The sequence below is a fragment of the Cyclospora cayetanensis genome, unplaced genomic scaffold (assembly GCF_002999335.1).
Source record: "Cyclospora cayetanensis isolate NF1_C8 unplaced genomic scaffold, CcayRef3 CcayRef3_contig_75, whole genome shotgun sequence".
Lineage (NCBI taxonomy): Eukaryota > Apicomplexa > Conoidasida > Eucoccidiorida > Eimeriidae > Cyclospora > Cyclospora cayetanensis.
The window spans coordinates 167868-189712 of NW_020312747.1; the positions used below are offsets into that span (position 1 = coordinate 167868).

General features: G+C 49.9%; 4 protein-coding genes across 4 annotated transcripts; 2 read left to right on the plus strand and 2 right to left on the minus strand.

Moving 5' to 3' along the window:
• Positions 1 to 1024: 1024 nt before the first annotated feature.
• On the plus strand, positions 1025 to 9154 carry LOC34617533. The gene is made up of 15 exons (XM_026335645.1): positions 1025 to 2173; positions 2518 to 2825; positions 3106 to 3205; positions 3434 to 3529; positions 3830 to 3912; positions 4103 to 4163; positions 4433 to 4577; positions 4894 to 4970; positions 5153 to 5218; positions 5610 to 5777; positions 6408 to 6457; positions 6803 to 6908; positions 7920 to 8065; positions 8406 to 8805; positions 8894 to 9154. The coding sequence occupies exons 1-15, from the start codon at positions 1025 to 1027 to the stop codon at positions 9152 to 9154; spliced, it is 3216 nt and encodes a 1071-aa protein (XP_026191430.1).
• A 341-nt stretch (positions 9155 to 9495) lies between these two features.
• On the minus strand, positions 9496 to 12337 carry LOC34617534. Its single transcript, XM_026335646.1, has 9 exons — positions 12311 to 12337; positions 11939 to 12013; positions 11568 to 11638; positions 11258 to 11369; positions 10992 to 11105; positions 10687 to 10776; positions 10227 to 10341; positions 9913 to 10114; positions 9496 to 9739 (listed from the first exon to the last, which is right to left on the minus strand). Exons 1-9 carry the CDS (start codon positions 12335 to 12337, stop codon positions 9496 to 9498), a joined length of 1050 nt encoding a protein of 349 aa, XP_026191431.1.
• A 582-nt stretch (positions 12338 to 12919) lies between these two features.
• LOC34617535 lies at positions 12920 to 17130 on the plus strand. The gene is made up of 2 exons (XM_026335647.1): positions 12920 to 15865; positions 16009 to 17130. Exons 1-2 carry the CDS (start codon positions 12920 to 12922, stop codon positions 17128 to 17130), a joined length of 4068 nt encoding a protein of 1355 aa, XP_026191432.1.
• A 676-nt stretch (positions 17131 to 17806) lies between these two features.
• On the minus strand, positions 17807 to 20612 carry LOC34617536. The gene is made up of 5 exons (XM_026335648.1): positions 19264 to 20612; positions 19019 to 19144; positions 18604 to 18742; positions 18250 to 18335; positions 17807 to 18029 (listed from the first exon to the last, which is right to left on the minus strand). Exons 1-5 carry the CDS (start codon positions 20610 to 20612, stop codon positions 17807 to 17809), a joined length of 1923 nt encoding a protein of 640 aa, XP_026191433.1.
• Positions 20613 to 21845: the final 1233 nt, after the last annotated feature.

Below are 21845 nucleotides of genomic sequence, written 5' to 3' on the forward strand. Positions count from 1 at the left end.
ATTTATCAAGATGGAAGGACATAAGAGCAATATTCCCTTTTCCGTATTTTGCTTTTTCAAGAGAAGGATGCAAGTGTGAGGGAAGAAACCGCTGCTTGTTTGTACCTTTTAATCCTTATTCTGCTTGCAAGATCCTGTGCTGGGCCCGTTGCTCCCCTCCATCCCTAAGCAGGTCAAAAGCGGCAATGTTCCCTCCGGCACCGGGTTCCATTACCTCAAATGGTTACGTCACATGAGAGTATTTGGGACTAATATCCCTTACTGTCCTTGGCGGATGAAAAGGGGACACCAAAACTCGTTAAGGCTCAAGGCATCAAGTCACCTGATGGCGCTGCACCCGTGCGCAGCGAGTGAACCACTGGCGCATGCGCATGGTTGCACCACTTTGCCTTCTCTTTAACTTCTGGGGATCGATTTCTACTTTTAGATCCTAAGAAAGGGATTTGATGCCCTTCAGCCACAGATGCCGCTCCTTTTTTTTACATTCTCCTTGTGCCACTCAATCCCCTCCAGAAATGTCACAGGACCGCTGGAGCAGGCCCTTGTATACTTCTGCCCATATCGTTGCACCAGTACCCCCGTTAAAATAGGCTCAGACAGAGTCAGGTCTAAGCTTGTATTTTGCAGAATTTGCTACTTCACCGCCTTCATTCTGCCATACCATCTATAACATCCTTTCGGCAAAGGCTGTGCACCCACCCAGCCATCTTGCACGACTCGCTTTTCCTTCTATCTCTACTAGTTCCTTTTCCTTTCTGTCCCCCTGCTTCTTGTGCTTATCTGCCCACCTTTCCCTGGTTTTCTGCAGTGCTGCTGTGTGTGCTCCCTCCGCCACTCTCCCGGGAGCCCCTCCCGATGAGCTCCAACTTTTTTCTTTCAAAGAGGGAAAAGCATTATTTCGTCTATCAAGCACTGTAAGAAAGCGCTGAGTGCTTCCTCTCGAAAGCACTAAGCCCCCGGGGCGGTGCCATGAAACTGCCACAAGTGCCCCAAAGAAGCCTCACGGATACCGCTTGGCAAAGAAATGGACCCATTAGCGTCTGTCTCTTTACAATCACCCAGTGATGACCAGGATGCGGACGCATCCCCTGTGCAACCTCCCGCAGCATGCAATCACGGAAGTAGAGAAGAGGGGCGTGGACTTGGAGCTGACAGCGGATCCAGTGTGTTGACACCTCTTCCAAGAGGAGGCTGGAGAAGTAGCAGAGATGACACCCGGCACGCATCTGAACTCACCCCTTTCAGGATGCACAAGACCGTTTCCTTTCAGCCCGACGCGAGCCCAGTGTCTGGCACCTCACATGGGCCATCCTTCTCAGTCATTACCACTCTTCGTTCAGATGGCTACCCGAATGGAGCGAATAGCTGGGTTTGCAGATCTGGGAATACCGGTCTTGGCAGAGGAACGGAGGGATCAGGCCCAAAATTAAGGCAGCTCAGCGGATGCACGGAGGAAGGAGACGTATGCAGCTCGACATCGGTCCCTGTTCCTCAAGAGCGCCACGGAAGCCGATACAGACATACGGATACAGGTTCACCGCGGAACGGACGCGAGGAGGGTGATACTGTAGCTCATCATGCCGCTACTAGTCAAAGTCCACTTTCCCGCAGGATGCTGTCTTTTCTCCTCTCCCCCTTCAGAGAACTGGGTGGAGGGGAGCTCAATTTTGCATGGGCCTACAAAGAAGCTACAGCCGCTCACCACCGTAGCTGTACGCCGAACGATGCAGGGAACGACGATTCAAAGGGTTCTTTGTCTTCTTCCAGTGATAATGGAGACGATCACTGGTCCAGTCAACTCTCGGATGCTCACAAGAAAGCATCTCCCGGTCTGAAGTACTTCCCTTTGCAATTCAGAGACGAAGATGCGGAGCGCGAGTATGTCGCGGTGACGAACTATCAGTGCGCCTTACGGGTATCAATGTTTTTGCTGCTGCAGCACTGTGTGTTATTCCCCATCCAGTTGCTATTTTTCTTCTCCGACCCGCATTCTCACCTTGGCTCGATGTCAAGCAGATGTTTCATGCGACCCCTCGTCTTCGCGTATGTTGCCGTTGCGATCTTCGGCCTGTCTCTCTCCCTGGCCCTCCTTTACCCCCGCCTTTTTCCTTGGGAAGTCGGATACATTTGCAGACGCTACTCAGGGCAACTCGCATGTGTGTACTCATTCGCGGTAAGCAGAGCCCGCCGCTACTAACTCATTGAGAGGGCAGCCAATCTCTCATCGGAAAAAGTATATTTATCTACGTATCCACGCACGCACTGTATGGGCTTACTTTGCGTGCATTCTCCCAAAGCGCATAAGAAAACAAACGTACTGGGCGGAAAAGGGCTCACTCATTGCTTCTAGTTGCACAGTGGCTTTACCTGCTGCTTCTCATGCGGGTGTAGCACCTCCCGATGTACTCGGCACAGGTTTATATGCACTGCTGAAGGTACCAGCACATGCATGCAACAAGACCCAAGTCAATTGTTTGTTCTTTCGGCATTGATTTCCTGGCGTTTGTGGGTCTTCAGTACTCTGTGGCGTTAAGCGGCTCTCTGGTTGGGGGCCAGGTGAAGATGAGCAACGATCTGGAGGAGTCTCTGGCTTTCCATGGGAAGCATATCGATCTCTCGATCGCCGTGCCACACCTTTTCAGCTTTAACACGGAGATATCTCTACTCTACGTGTATGCATTTGCATCGAATCTTCTCTTTCTCGATATTATAGGGCCTATTCTCACGAAATGGACTCTGCTCCTCCACGCCTTCACCTCAGCAGGGCTCACTGCACCGTTCATTGTTGGATTCGCAAACGGCAGTCTCTTTAGCCTTTGCACGTTGTAAGCAAGAAAGCTGTGCATGCACACACATGCTCATTCATCCTCACTCTTCATGCTGGGCAAACCGAAGTTTTGCTTCCACCTGAAGGCAGGATGAAGGAGAATGCGCACGTCAATACAGCTTCCCTGCACAGTTTGAGCGCTCTCACTAGCGTTTTCAGGAGGCGGCTTATGGGCTTTCTTGTGTTTCCTGCTTTTGCTTCCTGTGGGGTTATTTTAAGGGCCTCTCTGGTTGCACGGCTTCCTTTTGTGTTCATGCGGGTGCTGCTTGTGCATTCAGGCTGACCGTTGCTTCAATATCGATCATTTTAAGCTGCATGGCGTTCGCTGGGAGGATGTCTGGCGAGCTTCAGCACAGGCTCCTCTTCTTGCAATGGAGGGTCAGTGAATTGACCTCTTAGTTATGGCCACTAGCAGGGCCCGTTTTAGATCTCTCTATTTCGGCTATCTACGAGTGTATAGCCCTTCTTCAGCGCTGCCAAAGGCAATACCTTTTTAGTTGATGTGCTTTTCTTATATATACAGCCAAATTCTTCAGAAGCGTCGTGGTTACTGCAGTTTTGGTGTCTCCTCCTTTTCGCTGTTGCTGCCGTTTTTCTTACCTGCAGAGGTCGAGGCTGCGGCTGGTGGAGCTGTTGAATGAGGAGCAGGCAACAACCACGAATAGGACCGCCATGGAAAATGTTGTCGGAGAGCTCGACCAGGTGAACTGGTGGCATCCTTTTTTCTGTGGATTATGATACATCAACCGTTTACTTCCAGGAATTTAGGACGCATAATAATTGAATAGGATTTGAGAGAGGATGCGGTACAAAAAGATCTAACCTTAGGTAGTATTAACATATGAGACATCACAGGTGTCCATATATAAAGTCAGCTCTAGTGCTCAGCCCTTTGGCTTGGTACTTTCCAGAATACTTTGCCTAATACTTCTCAGGTAGTTGCATTATCTTCCTTGATGAGTGCGCAATGGCAAAAAAATTCATGTTGCGGTCGGTGTGCAGTGCGGGAAGATTCTGAGGCATCTGCGGAACATAAAAGTTGACTTTGGCAAAGAATTCGACGAGCTCTACCGCATTGTGTCCGAGTGGGTCGGCATGTTTTAAACGGTTGCAGTTGAATTATGAGCGAACTGTTGCGTGTAAAATTTCATCCATTGGGGAAGATCTGTAACTACAATTCTCAAAGGCTCCAACATTTCGGTCATGCAGAAGCTCATTACCTCTACACCTTTTGTGGGGCGATCTTTACTATCTGTGCTACTATTTTTTTCGCAGCTGCAGGCGGACGCTCCTCACTAGTGAAGACTTGTATACTATCGACATCGGCAATACGGATGTAGGGTTGTCAGGTTCCTTTGTGCTTACTCCTTTTCCTAAACACTTTATCCACCTTCTACCTGTTCCTAAGTGACAGGTGCTTTCAAAGTGCTCTTCTTTCAACTGCTGATTATTATATCGTAGCTAGGCAGGCTAGATGGTACATTATGGCAGCATTCTTCTCAGTGTTAAGCTCTTTTATCCTAATACCCGCGCATGATCAAACTTCTTTCGTTCCCGCACTATCAAACGAGTTCTTGTCGTTTTTGCCAATGTGTATTTGAACAGTGCTTTAGCCAGCATTATCTCCAGCTTCACTCGCGTTATAGTACCCGCAAAATTGAGGATCTTCGCAGCTGGTCAAACCAGCACTCGCTCGCCGCTGTCCAGACGGGAAGCCCCTTGAACGCTATAGATATGTTCAGTTGTTCGGGTAACCAAGCTCACTTTGTTTGACTACGCCTTTACTCCTTTTAATAAATTCTAAGTAATATATGCATTTCTCAGTAATGGTTCCTGTTGAGGCATCACCCATCTGGTCCCATAATGGCAGACTGTATAAACCACAGTTTCCCTGCTTGTTGCTTTTCCTTACCTCATCCTTACTTTCGCCAATCCACCCTAAGAAATTTCATTGTTTAGCTGCTTCTGCTTTTTGCAGACGGTTCTCCAAAAAAATCTTTGATATTTGATTCAGTGCTGGCAGCATGTCCCTTGAATTTTATGCTCAGGAGCCGGCTTGTCCGCAGAGCCCCACAGTTCAAGTACCATCGCTGCGGAGGGAGGCGAACCGCTCAACAAGCAGGAAACGATACGGCGTCGGATGGTACTACACCTTTTCTCCGGAGGCTTTGAACTTTAACGTGCATTAACGTGCTACTGTGTGAAGTTGGAAAACATGCACTCTTTGCGAGCTATGGGTGCATTTCGTTTGCTCTGATAGCTGCCCATTTTATACTTTTTGTACTCGCAGTGCTTGTCTATTTTCTCTCAATGTGGCATTGTCAGCTTCTTGAGGAGGCAGAGCGCTCTTCGCATACAATCGGTCATTGCTGGTCGTTTAGTGTTCTACAGGTGAGCCTGTCTCGTCCGTCCTTCGTTGTTTCGATTATCTCGATTCCAGTTATTGCCCTTCCTTTACTTTGATGGCATGCCCTAAAATTGTACCCAGCTGCATTATGCTTTCATGGGTAGGAGAGCACGAAGGCAGCCGCGTGAGTCATGCTGGTAGTGCGTGCCTTGCTTCCAGTATGACCCTCCGCCTTGTCAGCAGCTGCTGTCCATTATAGGACGAGTTTTCTCTCCATTTAAATGTTAATATCTTGTTTTAGTCTTCTTCACAGAATCTTTAGTTCCGTGCTGTGAGGCTTTCGCTAATATGCGTAGTCTCTGTTCCATAGCCATCTGTCTATGGTAATTCCTTCACATTGTTTTTTGCGTCTGCTTGTTTTCTCTGCTTGCGTAGCTGGACCAGGAGACTCAGGGAAGATCTCTTTTACTGGTTGGGGCGGCGCTACTGCGCCCCGTTGTATGTGACTGGGGATGCGGCACTGATGAGCTTTGCGAATTCCTCTGGACGCTGCAGTCCCAGTACCAACGAAACCCATATCACAACCAAACGCATGCAGCCATGGTAAGCAGCAACTAAGAACGGCGTCACTAACATTTGGTACATAAAAATGAGCGCGCGATCCGATCAAATAAATGGGGTAAGCTGAGTGAGTAGATTCAATGGTTGTACCCAGAGAACATTCAGCGTGCCGACGAATACGAAGATGTTTGCTAACTCATGAAACAAAAGGGTTCGAAGCTCATTGGTGCACACATATAATGAAGCTAAAATTCTTAGTTAGGAAGGCAAAGAGGAGATTGATTTGGGTATCTTGTTCCAAATTAAGTTATGGGATCGTGTGATGATGGATCGCCAGTGGATTAGTATGTATGCGGGCTAAGCAAAAATTTCCAGTTGAACTTAGACATGTGGGCAACACTGATGGAATTCAGGAGGAACGAAAATGGGGCAGAGGGAATGTATGCGAACATAGTGCTCTTCGGTGCCGGTGCATTCTTTTACCTTAACTATGAAATAAGAATCGACCGATGGAGGCGAACGGTGGATTGGTTTCGTTTATTTTTCAGCAACGAATTTTGCGCTCTGCATGTTCTCATAGATGATATTGCCTTCCCTGCTATTCTTATTGGCTTTTAACTAATTTGGCCACCTTTTTGCTGTTGAACATACCTGATTGTCTACTTTTTGTAGGTTGGCCACGCGACAGTTTGCCTGGCAAATCTACTCGGCATTTGGCTCCTGTAAGCTATGGCAAAAATGTTCGCCCTTGCGTTTAATGTGGATTATCGAGCGTGGTATATATATGGCTGCCTAAGAAAACAACAGTACACCCAAATACATAATCGTCAGACCACGTGTATGTCGTGGGTTCCACTTGTTTATTGCTGCTCTTTTGTTTTCTGTCGCTGAATTTCACGTTTGTTGTAGTATCTGCTCTTTTGGGGTTTTCCCAGTTGCTTTATTTTTGTATTAACCTCCATGTTTTTCGTGAGCTTCCTTCTTTCGTGAGGTATCTCCCTTAATTTCAAGAATGTTGAATTATTCTGATCATTTTCCTTTGTACTTTTCTCGTGCACTGTGTGCAGAATGGATCCATTAGAGAAAGCAGCGTTAATTGCTGCCACCCTTGCTCATGACGTAGGCCATCCTGGCCGTACCAATCAATTCTTTGTTACGTGTTTTGATCCCTTGGTAAGACACTCTACACCCTTGGCCCGTGCGTTCACGCTGTAAGAATAGAGCTAGTTTGATTTATTTCTTCCAACCGTCCCTTCCCCTGCGAACATACAGGCCATCATTTACAATGATCATGCTCCTCTCGAAAACTTCCACTCCTGTTTGTGTTTTCGAATTCTAGAGAGGTACGCAGACCTTTAACCGCGAAGCAGGAGCTTGTCTCTTCGTTTTCCTACCGTGTGTGTTTCTAACCTGTTCCTTACCCGTTTTTCTCTCAATGTATTTTCCTTAGTTTGTACATGGTCAGAGGACCTGCATGCGTCTGATTGCTGTACGAGCTCCCACAATAAACTTTTCTTCAAGTGGAAACATCTAACGGATACGCACACATAGCAATAACAGATTTCTTGTAGCGTGCATGTATGTGATTCGTGTCACATATGCTTGGGGTGTTCTTGCATTGCCAGTTGGCGAGTATTTGTATCTCCTCTTTATGCGGGGTCGTGCTTGTGCCTTCTGTGCTCAGAAAGAGTTGCAATTTGTTCTTCTTGTTGTCATCAAGCGCTTTCCGTTTTGTGCGTGCCAAGATAATAGAGACCATCCTGAGCACAGACATGAAACAGCATTTTGAGGCTATCTCCAAGTTCCGTGTCAGGCGTCTGAATGAGGAGTTTTCCATGAAGGCTTCAGTAGAAGACAGATGGGCAGCCCTAAAGATATGCATGAAGATGGGGGACATCTCGCACACGGCTATCCCCTGGAACGAGCACTTCGACATGTCGTGTGCAATCACTGAAGAATTTTATCAACAAGGAGATGAAGTAGGTGGTTAACACGGAAATGATGTTTTCCGCTTTAGCGTTTCAGTTTTAGATATAGACAAGTCGAAAAATGGGACAGAAGGTGGCAGGGACTGCAGCTGCAGCAAATAGACACTTGGGGACCTGTTTGCCGATGATAATTAACCAATTTTTGTGCATGCTTTATTCTATTGACCACATAAATGTACACCTGCCTGTTCATCAGGAGCTGCGAAGGGGACTTCCCGTATCTCCTTTGTGCAATCGCTCCGCACATTTAGACTTTGCAAGATCTCAAGAAAGCTTCTTGGCGTTCATTGCCAAGCCCCTTTTAACTGAACTAGTTGAGCTAGAGACACATCATCACATTGCGTGAGCCATCCTCATTCCTTTCCATTTGTCTTTCTTTTCACTGTCCCATTCTTTATTCCTATTTTGCATTTAGGATCTGTGTATTCGTGCACCCTGTGGTATCCCAGCGACCAACTGGCCCACTTGGCTTCATTCTCTGGAGTTGAATCTTTCTTTTCTTCCAGTTTGAATCTCATCGTTAAATTCACAACCTGCGTGGCTGTGTCCAGTGTCTATCATCAAAAAGCTCAGAGGGTTTTAGTCTCAGCTCTCATTGGCACTTTTGTTTTCGTTCCGTTTGTACAAATGTTATGCTGAACCTTCTCTTTATTTTCTCCCTTTCACTGTGTGCTTGTTACAGAGACGAAGTGATGTCAATGCTGAACTCCAACATGGAAAAGTGGAATTCCCTGGCTGTAGAGGGTGCTGTGGTCTCTCTCCCCACAACGAGCAAAATGACTCAATCGCGTACTTACACTCTACACGCTGTGCGGAACATCGCAGGCCCCGCCATGGCCTTCACCAGTGGCAAGCCGGACTCAGAAGCATCAGGAGACTGTCTGAGAGGTAGGAGGCTGCACAACTCGCAACAACAGCTACCCAATGCGTCTGACGCATCTGGACAGGACATGATGCGTAAGCTGTCATGGTGCTTGCTTGCCCAGCGATTCGATGCTTACTTTCCTGTAGTATTTATGTTTAATTCATCGTCTTCTCTAACAAAAATGGCTTTTGTGAGCGTATTGATAATGGGATTGCACGTAAGATTTCACAGCTCGTTTACACCGCTTCAGACGGTGTGACGATTCGTCAGGCTCTCCATACCACTGAGTTTTCCTCTCGCACAAGCTTAGTGAAAATAACACACACGAGACTAAGGGTTGGAGCGTGGACCATCATGGTTTTGCTACGCACTGGCGTCTGCGACCTTGGATGTATCTTCGTGTGCTGTTCACAGCGACTCTTCAACCATTTGACTGGGTGGGAGCACAAGATGGGGTTGCCAGTCAATGGAGTCCCCGCTTTACAGTAGACACTGTCACGACTCGAAAGTGCTCATCGTCCGACAGCATCATCTCCCAACAGAAGCAAGGGAGTGAAGATTCCTGACCGCCATTCCTGATATCTATGGACTACATCGTGTCCTTCAGATATATAGGGTCCATGAATATTTAGCAGATGTACCTATATGCATTTATGTGTGACATGTATTTTGAGACGACCGTCGAGTTCGCATGATGCGCATCGTGTCTACGGGTGTTTGCACATGGATATATATCATTTATACAAACCCCAGTCCTTTGCCACATCTCTCCGGAGTGGGTGTACCCGCCGTGTCCCACGTGGTGGAAAGCGAACAGTAAAGCTTAAGCCGCCCCGGAAAATTTGAAGCGTTGGAAGAGAGCATAGAACAGCCGATGGCTGCCTACATTGAGCTACCTCTACGCTAGCTAGTTAGGCTGGCCAGCTTGGTTAACTATTATTTTGGTGTCCCCGCTGGCGAAGCGAGCTGTTTCCGTTGAAAGGGCAGTGGCTTCTGTGTGGATACTAATTGCGAGTCCGATATGCATTTTTTCGCATTCTCTCCCCATTCGCCCGCTACCCGCCGGGTTGAGGTCAGTAGTATACTGCTGAATTGTCTGCGAGGGGTGAAGACTGACTGCAGTGGCCTCATACTTTGAAAGTAAGTCAAGTCTACACGGAGATAGAGAGAACACAGCACAGGCGGAGTGAAAGGAACTCCCCCTCTACGCCAAGCTGCGTTTTCGTAGACAATGCAGCTCATCAAACCGAGCAGCCATTTAGGCTGCCGCTTTTTGGGGCGGGACTTGGGCTGAGAAGCAAGAAACGCAGCGAGCAGCAAGCACTGCAAATAAGCAAAAACGACCGTTGTTGCCTTTCTCGCTGCCTGTGACCCATTTCTTCTAAAACCGACACCTTTAGGCACACAAGCAAAATACCTACACTCAAGGCTACTACATGGATAGCGTGAAGGTGTCTGCTGAGTGCCGTCATAGTCGAGACGGAATCGAAAATGTCCTCGTCTTATGATTTGGTGGTTCGCCTGTCCTCTTAAGCCATCCATGTATTCACATTTATCAGTTCCACTCTTGAATGCATCACCTGTTACTTGTGCTGCTCGACGATACAACCCTTTTTCGGTTTCGCTGTGCCTTCTTACCTGGACAGGCAGCAGCCCTTTCCTGATCCCTCTTCAGGACTGCGAAATTGTGCACTCGTGCGATGTTCACTTCCGTCATCGTTATCTGAGTTCGAAGCCACTCCATGTCCGTCTCCTAACACCGCAAGAAACAGCGAGCCACGGATGGCGTGCAATGGTGGAAGATAATCGTCCTATCTTCCGCTAGCCCTTTTTGTGCTTCTTGGTTTGCTTTCATATATGCGCATATTCAAACCAGACCATCCACTGTGCAGAATATGCGCGCACCCCCTTTGCAAGTGCATTCACTTCATGGGAACGCCAACGGATACGTTATTGCATGCATCGGGTTTAAATGGCAACAAAGAATCAAAATGCCTGATTGTGTGGCAAACAAAGTAAAACCGTCAAAACTAGTAAAAGCCGAAGGACGTATGGGATACTGAAAAAGGGGACATAAAGTGCTTGGAAGTGAGCATACCGCCTCCTCGATGTACTTGGTGGCAAATTTTAAGCTCCGGCTTAGTACTTCTTCTGCTTCCTCGAGAGTGTACTCAACAACAACATCGGCCTGTGAATATCACGACATTTGACCAGCGGAGAGAAAGCCTCTTGTTGCGGGGGAGATGCCAAGCAGTGGGAATTTCGTTGACCACTCGTAACTTTGGAAACTCTGTATCAAGCATAATCACCCTAACTCGAAGCGCAGTGCAGTTGCAGGTCAGCAGCGCTAGCCTAATTGTTACAGCTACTTAGGATCCTCATGCAGCAAGTATTTGCCCTTACAGCTAGCCACAGACAGACTGTGTCTGTTGGGGGCACAGTGGCCTCAACGTGGATCGTTTCTGCGAGCTGCAGATGCGTCTTCAGCTCGCCATCGCCACCCTCTCTCGCTTTGTCCTACATACATGCCGCGTTGAATGCAAAAAACGACAATCGTCCCCGATTCTCCTTCCCAGCTGTCGGTTTTATCGTACTGCCGCCTCTCTTCTCTTGTGATGTGGCCCATCCGCTGCACAGGAGACCTCAAAGTTTTAGGATTCCTAGCCTACCCTGTGTGTCTGCAACATTTTGATAGCATCCATAGTCTCTTTAATGGCAATGGTCTTGGCCCGCAGAGTGTCCTTCTGCCCCAGGAGCGAACGCTCCATAAACCGGTATTTCCTAAAGCAGGCAAGCCCCAAAGCACATGCATGCAAGCAGGGTCGTTTAAGGAGGTTTCAGTAGGTGCAGAGCGCGATGTAGGGCAGCAGCTGGGTGAGGACAAAGCAGAGCAGTGCTTCTATGTTACTGATGGCCAGAAATAAGAAACGCGAAAAATGCTGGGAAAACGGGATGGAGCTAAAGGGAGGACAGAAGTACTGGAGAAGCTCCTTGAAGAGACACTCCACGGCCATCGGATTGCATGCTCCCACGAAGGTCTCGACTTTTTCCTGCGGATGCATTGAAAAAGCTGAGCACATAGCAAACCGACTATCGCCTTGCTAATACTGCCTTGGGCAGGGTACCTTTAAACCTCCAGGCATGGGGAAAGGCCGCGTGAGAGGGGCGCAGAATGGCGACGGCACAAAACGCTGCACTGTAATGCATCTTGGTTGTCTCTTTATCGCGAACGCATCGCCCCCTCCCCAGTACTCGTCTAGGGCTCTAAATATAATGGGGATGTGGAATCCAAGTTGAACCCGCAGGTCCCAAAGTGGCGTTTCAAGCAGTCTCGGTAGGAAATCGCGTACAATAAACTTTGCTCCAGGAATACTTCTATGCTCGCCGTCTTTCGCAGGTACCACCAAGTCCTCCAGCCGTATGACCTGCGCAGGAGAAAAAGCAAATGCCTCTCTCGTTTCAGCGAAGTCGAAAGCGTGGGAAAGGTCGAAAAACCCGGCATAGATACGCGAAACCATGTATCTTTGAAGAGGCTGACAACAGAGTAGTGAAGTAGTGGAAGGCTATGAAATAGTGAGCAGCGCCAAAAAATAGCGCAAATCGGTTCAATTTTCTGGAGAAACATTGTTCGAGAATTAAGCTCCACGATTATCTGTGTTGGGGGGTTACTACGCTCGTGAGGTACTCAGAGAAGAGTCTCCAATGCGTGATGCTCAATATACCGGCATATCGGAGGGTCTGGACGCCATCTTGAGGCCCTTGAATTAGGACCCAGAAAACGTGGGGAAACCCAAGTTGAAGCCAGAGACACTGTAGCACCGAGGATGCACAAATAGAGATGCTGTCCGGAAAGATGCCGGGGAATTATGAAGAATAGGCTGAAGCGCCGCCTACACGAATTAGGCAGGGTTTGATGATCCCCTTATGATTAACTTCTTTGAAATGCTAAACACAACTTCTCAAAGAATGAAACCCACCAGGAGTCCCGAGTTCGCAAAGACCCAAACGCATGCACCACACGAATCTGGTGAATCAACATAACTGGAGCCAAAAAGGGAGGCCATAATGTAGCATACTTGTAATATATCGGTTTTCTGTCTAATACTAGGAGAAAGGCAGCACACAGAGGGGTGTGACAGTCGTTTCGATATAATCCCTACCGCTCCAATGAAGGGAGATAACAACCACGGTCGGCCAAGAGGCCGTATCGATTTTTCAGCGCAACAAAGACACGAACTGGCTTGCCTGGGGACCACTTCCAGTGTTCTATCTTGACCCGTATGGGTACGTGTACGTATGCGGATTAGGCAGCCGTATCGAACAGAAGGGAAATGGCCACCAGTCTTTTGTTTCAAGAGTTGCAGCAGAGCGGTTCTCTCGCGCTCCACCATTTGCATGCTGTCCTCACTCCTAGAGATGATGATACGCGACGGAAGGAGAGCTGCATAATCGGTAGCCCTCGCTACGGCGAAATTCCGTGCTACACAGCCAGCTGTACTAGCAAAAACATATCGTGCATGGAAATCAGTGACGGCACCAACACAAGCTGCAAGTATCACAACAATATACAGGATGTCTCAAGCCGCATCATATCGCTTTCCCACCGCCTTGTCCCCCCAGAAGCACCGTTCTTCAAAAATTTGGCCGATACGGGCCCAGCCAGCGCATGCCGTAGCGGCTGCAAATCCCTCACCAGCACCAGCAGCTCCTTTTCCGTTACCACAGACTCTGCAGTGAAGCCAGTCGGCAGCCTCGCAGCCTGTGCTATCGACAGCGCCTCCCTGTCATCCGCTGTCTTCATTCCCACGGTGCAGCCTCTCCTCCGTGCCCTGTGGGAGGAGTGCAGCTCTCGTGCGTGGCTAAGTAGGCGCATCAACACCAATTTAGCGCCCACTAAAACGCCAGATGGTGCCTTAACAGTGGATGCGTGGCAGCTGCAGCCGGACAAGCAAAGAAGCGACAGCCTCAAGCTCTGGGGGAACTCCGCCTTGTCAAGAGGGCGCACTGCGGCTGCAGAAAGCCTCTACACTGCCGCGATCACACTTATTCCAGATAGCTCTGTGGACGACAGCAGAAACAGCAGAAGCGGCGGTGATGGCAGCAGCAGCAACAACAACCCACTGGCTGTACTGCAGGCCAATAGGAGCCTTGCTTTGCTACGTCTTGGGCGCAATCCAGAAGCTCTGAGGGCTGCAACAGAAGCCGCTGCTGTGGACCCTCTCTATTGTAAGGCCTGGTATCGCCGAGCTGTAGCTTTGGAGCGTTTGCGCGAAGCGGTAGAACAGCGAATTCGCTCCCCCTGCCGCGTCAGGCAGTGCAGCGGCACCTCCTGCTGCAATGCCACGCGTATGTGTTTACAGAGGATTGATTCAGAGCTGAGCATGGCCCAGAGGATGTCGAGGGGGAACGTCTCTTTTTCTGAGGCAAAAGGTGCAGCAGATTGCATGACTGTGGGCACCTGCGGTTGTGAGTTTGGTAGAGAAGACTGGAGCGGCTGCATCAATACAGGAGAGCTGGGAACCGAGGCTACTTTGCCGCGGCTCTGGCTAAGGGAGGATGTGTCGGTACAGCTCAACGGGAAAGGCCGAGGCTTGATGACCGGAGAGTTACAAGAGGAGAATCGTGAGGAGGACGAGGATCTTGTGTTGGAAGAGGATGCATTTGCGGTATACGTACACCCGAAGCACTGCGCGAAAATACCTCGTATTCCGATTGCCTCCCTCTCATATTCAGCGCGTTCTGTCGACAATTGTGGGCCAAACGCAGTGCAGACACATTCTGGCACGGCCGTCCACAGCACCTGGGAGGACCGGCTGGAGAGTTGCAGAGGTGCCCCACACGTTTCAGGTAGCCCCTCAGAGGGCCCTTTTACTGCTGTGCAAGGAGAGGATGGATCTGGGGGCATGCTGGAGGCTTTTTGTGAAGCAGAGAGTGTCTGCGCTGGATGTGCCACTGTGCCGGCGCGAGGGGAGGCTGGGGGTGTGTCGTGCTCCGGAGTTGATTCAGAGCGAAGTGCACTACACCGCCTCCTGAGGCCGGTCTTTCCAGTGGTGCCCTGTGGCTCGTGTGCGGGGGCCTTCTTTTGCTGTAACCGCTGCAGAGCGGCATCGGCTCACAAACGCGTCTGTTGCATGCAACAGCCGCAGGGGCAAAGCACCAAGCAAGCAAGCAAAGTGGAGGCAGAATCCGCGAAGCGTTTGCCGGAAGGCGTGTTGGTGCAGCCCCTAGCGCTGGCCTTGCCCGATCCTCACAGACACATTGCGCGGCAGCTTTTATCATGTCTCTTGACGCAAAGGGCGGTTCCTGAGGGTCCCGCACAGAGAGGCGTCCAGGCGACCACAACGGAGGCTCCTGTTGGTACAGGGAGTGTAGGTGCAGCTTCAGGGCAAAGCTCTCTGCAGGAACAGGCCCCGCCATGGTATCAACTGCTCAGAAGCAATGCCTGCGTCCTATTGGAGGTTCCGAGACTGGCAGATTGGCTTTTGAATGCCGCATGGTTGGCTGGAGATGCCGCTGCTGCCGGCAAAGGCATGCAGTGCGGCGGGCGATGCCTTCTTTGCAACCCTCCGGATGGGAGGAATCTCTGTCTGCCGCTTCGTCAATGGGCTGAAACGGCCCCGACAATGGTAACGCAGGAAACAGCCGAGGCAGAAGCACTGGCTGACTCTCCGAGCAAGCCGGCTGGCGATCGGCTGTGTACACGCTGCTGCATGTGCTGCAAAGCCTGGTGCTGTACATGCTCCCCTCGCTCCTCGGTCTTTGAGGGCACACGCAACTCGGAGGACCGCCTTGCCGCGCTGCCAAGGTGCCTTTACACGGCAGCACTCCACGCATATGGCGTAGCCTGCTGCAATAGCTTCACAATGCGTGTTGCTTGTGACCCAGAAGAAGAAGCAGTTGCTGCTGGCACTGCGCTATTCCTAACGGCATCTTTGCTCAATCACTCGTGCTCGCCGAATGCAGTTGCTGTCTTTGGAGAGCCTCGTAGTTGGAAGCGGCATCAGCGGCGCGAGCAACAGGCCGACACATGCTGCCTCGAGATCAACAGGAACGATTGGCTCCTTGCAGGGGCTTGCAGTGGGTTGGGACGCGGCACGCTGCTGCAAGTCCGCTTGTGCTTGCCTGAGGCCTTTACGGCAAAGAAATTCAACGGGGAGATCAGCATTTCATACGGCCCCTTAGTCGGATTGGAGAGTGGTGCGTGGGGATTTCGGCAAGAGTGGCTCCTACGGCATGCAGGGTTCTACTGCCGTTGCGAGGTGCGTCTACACAGCAGCGTGGCAGCACCTTAGTACCCTCGTGATTTCACGCTGCGTGCCGCAAAGGGCGAGTGCCCCTTCACCCCATGATGCTATTTTGTTAGCAAGTTCCTTTGCAGAAGCTACATGTTTGAGCATTTGTTTTGCGGGGTGTTGCACAGGCTTGCGCTCCCCCGCGTGGACACACCAGCGCTGACCACTCCGGAGTTATCCACTTCGAGAAGGGACTGCTGTGTGGCACACCATGTCCTGTATGTACCACGGCTCCACTAGTGCAGAAGCTCTTAAAGGAGGCCCCTGAGGCTACAAGTGCTTATACACCCGACAACGATCCCCTGTACGGCATGGTCGCGGCGTTTAAGCGTTATGTAGGGCCACAAATAGGCGAATTGCGTGCTCTGAAGGGTCGGCGACGGCAGCAGCAGCAGCAGCAGCACCTGGAGGAGCCCTCAGTATACTCAGAGCTGTCGACAGCGACACTGGGGTTTGTTACGGAAGCGTTCTCCAACATGCTTTTCGAAGAGCTAGTGATCGGGGAGGCGCGGCACCAGTGGACACATACACGGTCCTTGGCCCTTCTAGGTCATTCTTGCGTACAATTGTGGTCTGCGATTTCTTCTGAGGATCGTCGCTCTGCTGTTCAATCTGCTGCTCTCCCTTCATTTCTGAATTGTCACCGGCCGCTATATGCCTGCAGTGAGTTACAGTGTCTCAATTGTAAGACAGTCTTTTCAGCTTCCGCCATGGCAGAGGAGCGAGAAGCTGCTCATCTGCGGCTGAATGACCTGAGGACGACGCTTGCGTGTCTTGTGCGGCCTGCGGAGCGAGGTCGGGAAATGGAGAGGCATGCCTTACTAGGTAATGTCTCGACGGAACTCGTGCAAGCAATTCCTCATGTGGTGGCAGCTAGTGGTTGTCTTTCCACAGATACATGGCTGGCACTACAAGCCGTAGCCCGTGCAGCTCACGCACAAGCGGATGCTGCGCGGCAGCTGCAGATGCGCGCATGGGAGCTTGGAGTCATTGGGGCAGTTGGACTAGCGGCAACGTGCCTCTCTGCCGGTGTACACGTATTAGTTCAAAGGCTGCCTCTTGGTTTTGCACAGCCGGAGGTAGCAGCTCACATGTATAAGGCTGCCCTGCTGTATGCTCGGTCCGGCAACCATGAGCAAGCCAAGCAACTCGTGAAAAGGGCACTGAAAGGCACGCGAAATTCTTGCGGACCTCACAGCGTCATACGGTCTCACCTGGAAGAGTATCTGCAGTGGATGGAGCAGGAGTGATATGCTGGCACTGCACGCGCTACTCTAGACAAGCGTGTTGTTTTAACTTAATGAAGCTGTGGATCATGACCACATTATGCCTGCGAGGGGCTATAGCTGTAAGTGGGGTGCAGACTTTGGGAACGCCGTACTCGCCGATCAATGTAAATAAGAGCAGCTATCGTCTCCTCAGACGGCACAACTGCATAGCTTTACATTCGGGGGCATCCTTCTACCCTAGTGGAAAAAATTGAGTGATCCATTGACAGCTATGTGAACAGTTCTAGTCACGTCAGAGAGTCAGGCAGGACATGAGGGTCATTGCTGTACAGTGACCGAGACGAGACATGCACACATATGTCATTGTTGCTTTGTGTTTACCTGCGTGAATCTGTAGAGATTTGCATCAAACTAATGCTGCTGGTGCTAAATGATTTGTACTGGTGCAAACTATGCACGCGCTGCTGGCGCGCGGTCAGCACCCAGAGCAGCTACCGATTTACTAGAGTGAACGCAAGCTTAGTTAGGAAGTAAAAACGCATCTAGCTCAGTTCTTGCGGACTGCAATGAACTAGATGAAGTAGAATCATGCAACGTTTGCACAAATGCTAGCACGAAACGACAAGGGCAGGCACTCATTCGGCTGCTTGTATTAGATCCCATTTATGCTCTGAGGGGATTCAAAGGTTTCTGCGTCTCAGATTTGGCCGTAGGTATTCCCTAGGGAAGTCTTTTTGACCAGAGTCTCATGTTGGAGGTGCCGGAGAATAAGCCTCCAGTTGTCATTTTTCACGGCTCTGGTGCATTTTTCCATGGATAATAACGGAACAGTGTGCCGCGTGGCGATGCTCCGCAGTTTCGAGAGCATCGGCTTGTCATGAGTTGCGCTCTTGGGCACGACGATTGCGTCCACGTCCTTGCTGCACAACGCTCATATGAATACATGTATATCCATGTGTTGCATCATCAATCTAGCAAATTAAGTAGCATCGCAAAGTGAATTGTTCAACCCAATTAAATGCCCACTTCTTGTTCTTGTATTATGATGCCAAAGAACAAAAACGGCGCGAGCGCAATAAATACTGCTGTGGGTGCTAGAACTAGAGGAAAGGGCCCAAGGGCAGCGGTAGAAGGATGTACCCAAGTTTGATTTCGCCATGCACGTTGCAGTCAATCAGTCTGGATGTTTCAGTGGCTATATCTGAAGAGGGATTTCGGGCAAGGGCCTGCACGCAAGAAGAAATTAGTGTGCCTACTCAACTATTTTCGTGATAGGACACTTGAGTCATTTTGCCACTCTAATTTCAACGGTTCAAGCTTGGAGCTCGTTTCGTACAGCAGTAGAAACGATACACAACGTGACCTGGGTGGAAGACTCTTGGTTATGGATCAGCCAAGAGCTGGGGAACACAACTGATGATAAAAACACAGAGAAGAGGGGGCGGCCTGACAGCACTTACTGCTTTATATCGTGCAGCCCATCTATGTACTCACCGCTAATCGCGCCAGTTCATCGCACCCAATGGCTTCTAGGACATGCCACGGGTTGTTGAGGGTGGCGATCAGGGGCTCACGGCCAAACTTTGAGGTGGAGGATCCGTCATTGTGGCAGGCTGAGATCGTTGTTCTAACCCTGTAGACGCAGCTAGACTAGCGTACAGTGTGGCACGTAGATAAAGAAAAACCTTGACCCCAGACATAAAAAGCAACGTCAGTTGGTCCCTATCTTAAATTAGGAAAATATGGATGAGGTTCTGTTTCTGCCTGATGCAGATACGGTGTAGTGAGTCCCGTGTAGGGACTAGGGAAGCACAGAGCAACCTACCGAACGTGATCTTTGAGGATCATGCAAGCTTCGCCGCTCTGCGGTTCCCAGGGAGGTTTGATGTTGCAGTTTACACTTACATACCCGTATTTTGGGTGATGCTCGGGTCGAACAGACTCATGCTCATATAAACCGGAATAAAGCGCTTGCTCTCTCTCGTTACACTTTCGCAGGTAGGTTGCATCAGTCTGAGGAATTTCAAAGTGTGACCTGCAAAAAAGGTGCATACGTGCTCGAAAGAGTTTCGTGTTCTGCTCTAGAGGGAAGCACTATACAAACAGTCTTGTGGTCTACAGCTGTAGAACTGTCCGGTGATGTCGACGCTATACCTGTAATATCCGCCATGTTCTAGGTGAGGTGTAAGGCTTGAAATGTCAAAGTATATGAGGATAGGTACGCAGGTGAGAAGAAATTGCTCCAAGCAGTCAAGAATGCCGTCTGGCTGTCCCATGAGTTTAAACTGCTTGACGAGGCGGTCCTTCGCCGCTGCACTCCTTCTCACAGATTGTTTAGCAACTAATGCCATTGCCGCTTTCTGAATATCTGTCAGCGCTCTTAGCTCTGATGAATCTGGGGTGCCGATGCACTGCATGCAAACCTTTTCAAGCTCATCAGGCAGTCTTGGGAAAATCCTATGGAAGATTGATGAACGCAGGGGTTCAAAGCTACCCACGGCTGACCAAATATTTTTCTGCGCAGTAAGTCGCCGACCAGCTGCGTCAGTTTGTATGTGTGACAACCTTGAACGCCATGTCAGGTGTGAACCCGTGCTGGCGCGCCACTTTTCCGGTTGGAGGCCTGTAGGTTGCAAAAATCCTGGATGATCGATTGCTCTTCCTCCGACTGCTTTGAGACTCCCTGTGCTATTCCTCCTCCTGGATGAGCTGACGTGCGCCGAGTACTCGGTCGTTAGGCGAAAAGCTGGCGATCTTGCTGCAATGATGCTGTCAGTGGATATTACTGAAGTAAATGAACCCTCCGTGGTTGCGGTTCGGTAGGACTGCATCTGTGTTTCGCTAAGGTCATATGTGCCCGGCTGAGAGTCAGGAACTCCATTTACAGATTCATACACGCTTTGGGATAGCTTTTCTGATGCCGTCTGAAAGCTTTCGCTAGCTAGAGAAGGCGCGCATCTACCCCTGACTGGGCTCCCATCTAGTTTGTTGTACTGTCCACTAGTATGGCTGGAAGCCATTGGTATTCGCCCAGCTGCACAGCTGGTTCTTTGGTCCCGCTGATTGGGGATACAAGAACCGCTGTTTTGGTCAATCGAACGCTGAGTACATGCCGTTAATTGTGATGGTAGTAGGTGCTTGTCTTGCGGAGGCTCATGGCCTGATGTAGGCACTTTAATGCTTCGTATTCCATCCTCAAGTATGCTATTAGATGGATTTGCCCGCTGCCCGCGTACTGATTCATGCTGCCCCGTCAAAAATATTCCACTGTTGCTGGCCGAATCACTGTGTAAAGGAGGTAAAGTAGACGCGGCGCGCTGCACCCTAGAGCGTAGGCTGATAGAACTGCTGGGGGAAAGAACAAGCGCGTTGTCTAACGCACTCGACTGTAATTGCTTTAGCGCTACTTTTCCTGAGCACTGGCTTTTACTTGCAGAGACCTGCACCGCATCATTATACATACCAGCAGTTTGCCTTGCACAATCGCATCTGCGCATATGCATTGCACTCTAAGGGCGAGAGCTGGGTTCACTACCCTCGTTCAGTGGTGCAAAGCGTACAGGTTGAAGCGGATAGCCTAAACATTGTTGAAATGCTGGTGGGTGCGCGTGCATTCCCATACGACTTGAAGGTTCCTCACGCATATTTTCTGAGTGCATTTCGTAGAAAAAAAGGTTTCGTTATTTAGCACCAACGCAAAGCATTGTTTAGGATAGGATTCAAGCGTGAATAGCAATCGCCGACTGGCAAGCTGTATTGGAAGCCCTCCCGAGCAATATCATATTATCTCACGGCATTCAGTGTGCCCTAGGCAAGCAGTTCGTTGCTCGAAGTACCGGTATCGCATAACTTACTGCTTGTGCAGCAATATCAAAAGATTCTCAAACTAAAGGATGTCCTGCTAAAGAGGAGTGGTGAATTGATGGAGGCAACTGAAGCTGTATTGGCCTTTGCTTTAGATGGCCGTGTGTTGAGCCGGCGTGCTCGCAACTGCAGTATGACCAACAATGCTGACTGCTACACCCTCCAGTTTCATAGTTTCCAGTGCTAGACCCTTTCTGTGCAGTGCACGCTTTTACATAACTTACTATATCTGGTAATTGCTTATTGCCCCCTCTACTTGTATGTGCGATTCCTACATTTGCGGCCTCGTTGAGAGCGCCTACCTTGAATCACCCGCTGTCCACCAGTTGTGAGAATTGCATGGTCGAGCATCACTTTGGCCGAGTGCTGGTTGCAATTCTGCAAACTCCCATGGCAACAAATCAATATAGATATCACTGCATGTGTCAGTATGTCACCTGCGGTATTCGAAGAATGCTTTAGCCCGTTACACACCATTCAAGGACACCATTGCCCATGCTGCTTACACAGAGCAGTGCTAATGGCATTTCCTTCTTAAACAGCACAATTTTCCTTGTTTAATCGCATCGATACCCCACTGAGACTAGTAAATAACTCTCTTCCAGCGGGCCCCTGTTACTTTTAATCCAATATATCTTCCACAGCCAAGCTGTCACTCTGTATACGCAAAACCAAAACGCTACACGCAAAATCCCAAAGCTTACATATGTACAATCGGCAGATTTCGAGGCTGGGGACCATAAGTGCCTGGAGGTGCTCCCTCCTCCTCGAGCTCCGGAATCGCTCTTTCTCAGCGTGCTAGAGGCCTTGCTCATCATATCCTTAGATGACCCACATCGTTCCAACCAACCTCTGCTCGAACCTGTGCTGCC

What these genes read in the sequence shown, in the direction of transcription:
- LOC34617533 (XM_026335645.1), top strand. Translation starts at nt 1,025, where the DNA reads ATGGACCCATTAGCGTCTGTCTCTTTACAATCACCCAGTGATGACCAG. An exon ending in CTCTTTAGCCTTTGCACGTT is followed by an intron (nt 2,826 to 3,105) that starts GTAAGCAAGAAA and finishes TTGTGCATTCAG; the next exon opens with GCTGACCGTTGCTTCAATAT. An exon ending in GGTCGTTTAGTGTTCTACAG is followed by an intron (nt 5,219 to 5,609) that starts GTGAGCCTGTCT and finishes CTGCTTGCGTAG; the next exon opens with CTGGACCAGGAGACTCAGGG.
- LOC34617534 (XM_026335646.1), bottom strand. Translation starts at nt 12,337, where the DNA reads ATGGCGTCCAGACCCTCCGATATGCCG. An exon ending in TTCCTGGAGCAAAGTTTATT is followed by an intron (nt 11,639 to 11,938) that starts GTACGCGATTTC and finishes ATGCATCCGCAG; the next exon opens with GAAAAAGTCGAGACCTTCGT. An exon ending in CCAAGTACATCGAGGAGGCG is followed by an intron (nt 10,342 to 10,686) that starts GTATGCTCACTT and finishes TTGCGGTGTTAG; the next exon opens with GAGACGGACATGGAGTGGCT.
- LOC34617535 (XM_026335647.1), top strand. Translation starts at nt 12,920, where the DNA reads ATGGCCACCAGTCTTTTGTTTCAAGAGTTGCAGCAGAGCGGTTCTCTC. An exon ending in AGGTGCGTCTACACAGCAGC is followed by an intron (nt 15,866 to 16,008) that starts GTGGCAGCACCT and finishes GGTGTTGCACAG; the next exon opens with GCTTGCGCTCCCCCGCGTGG.
- LOC34617536 (XM_026335648.1), bottom strand. Translation starts at nt 20,612, where the DNA reads ATGCATATGCGCAGATGCGATTGTGCAAGGCAAACTGCTGGTATGTAT. An exon ending in ATGAACTGGCGCGATTAGCG is followed by an intron (nt 18,336 to 18,603) that starts GTGAGTACATAG and finishes TCTTGCGTGCAG; the next exon opens with GCCCTTGCCCGAAATCCCTC. An exon ending in CATGGCGAAATCAAACTTGG is followed by an intron (nt 18,030 to 18,249) that starts GTACATCCTTCT and finishes AGCGTTGTGCAG; the next exon opens with CAAGGACGTGGACGCAATCG.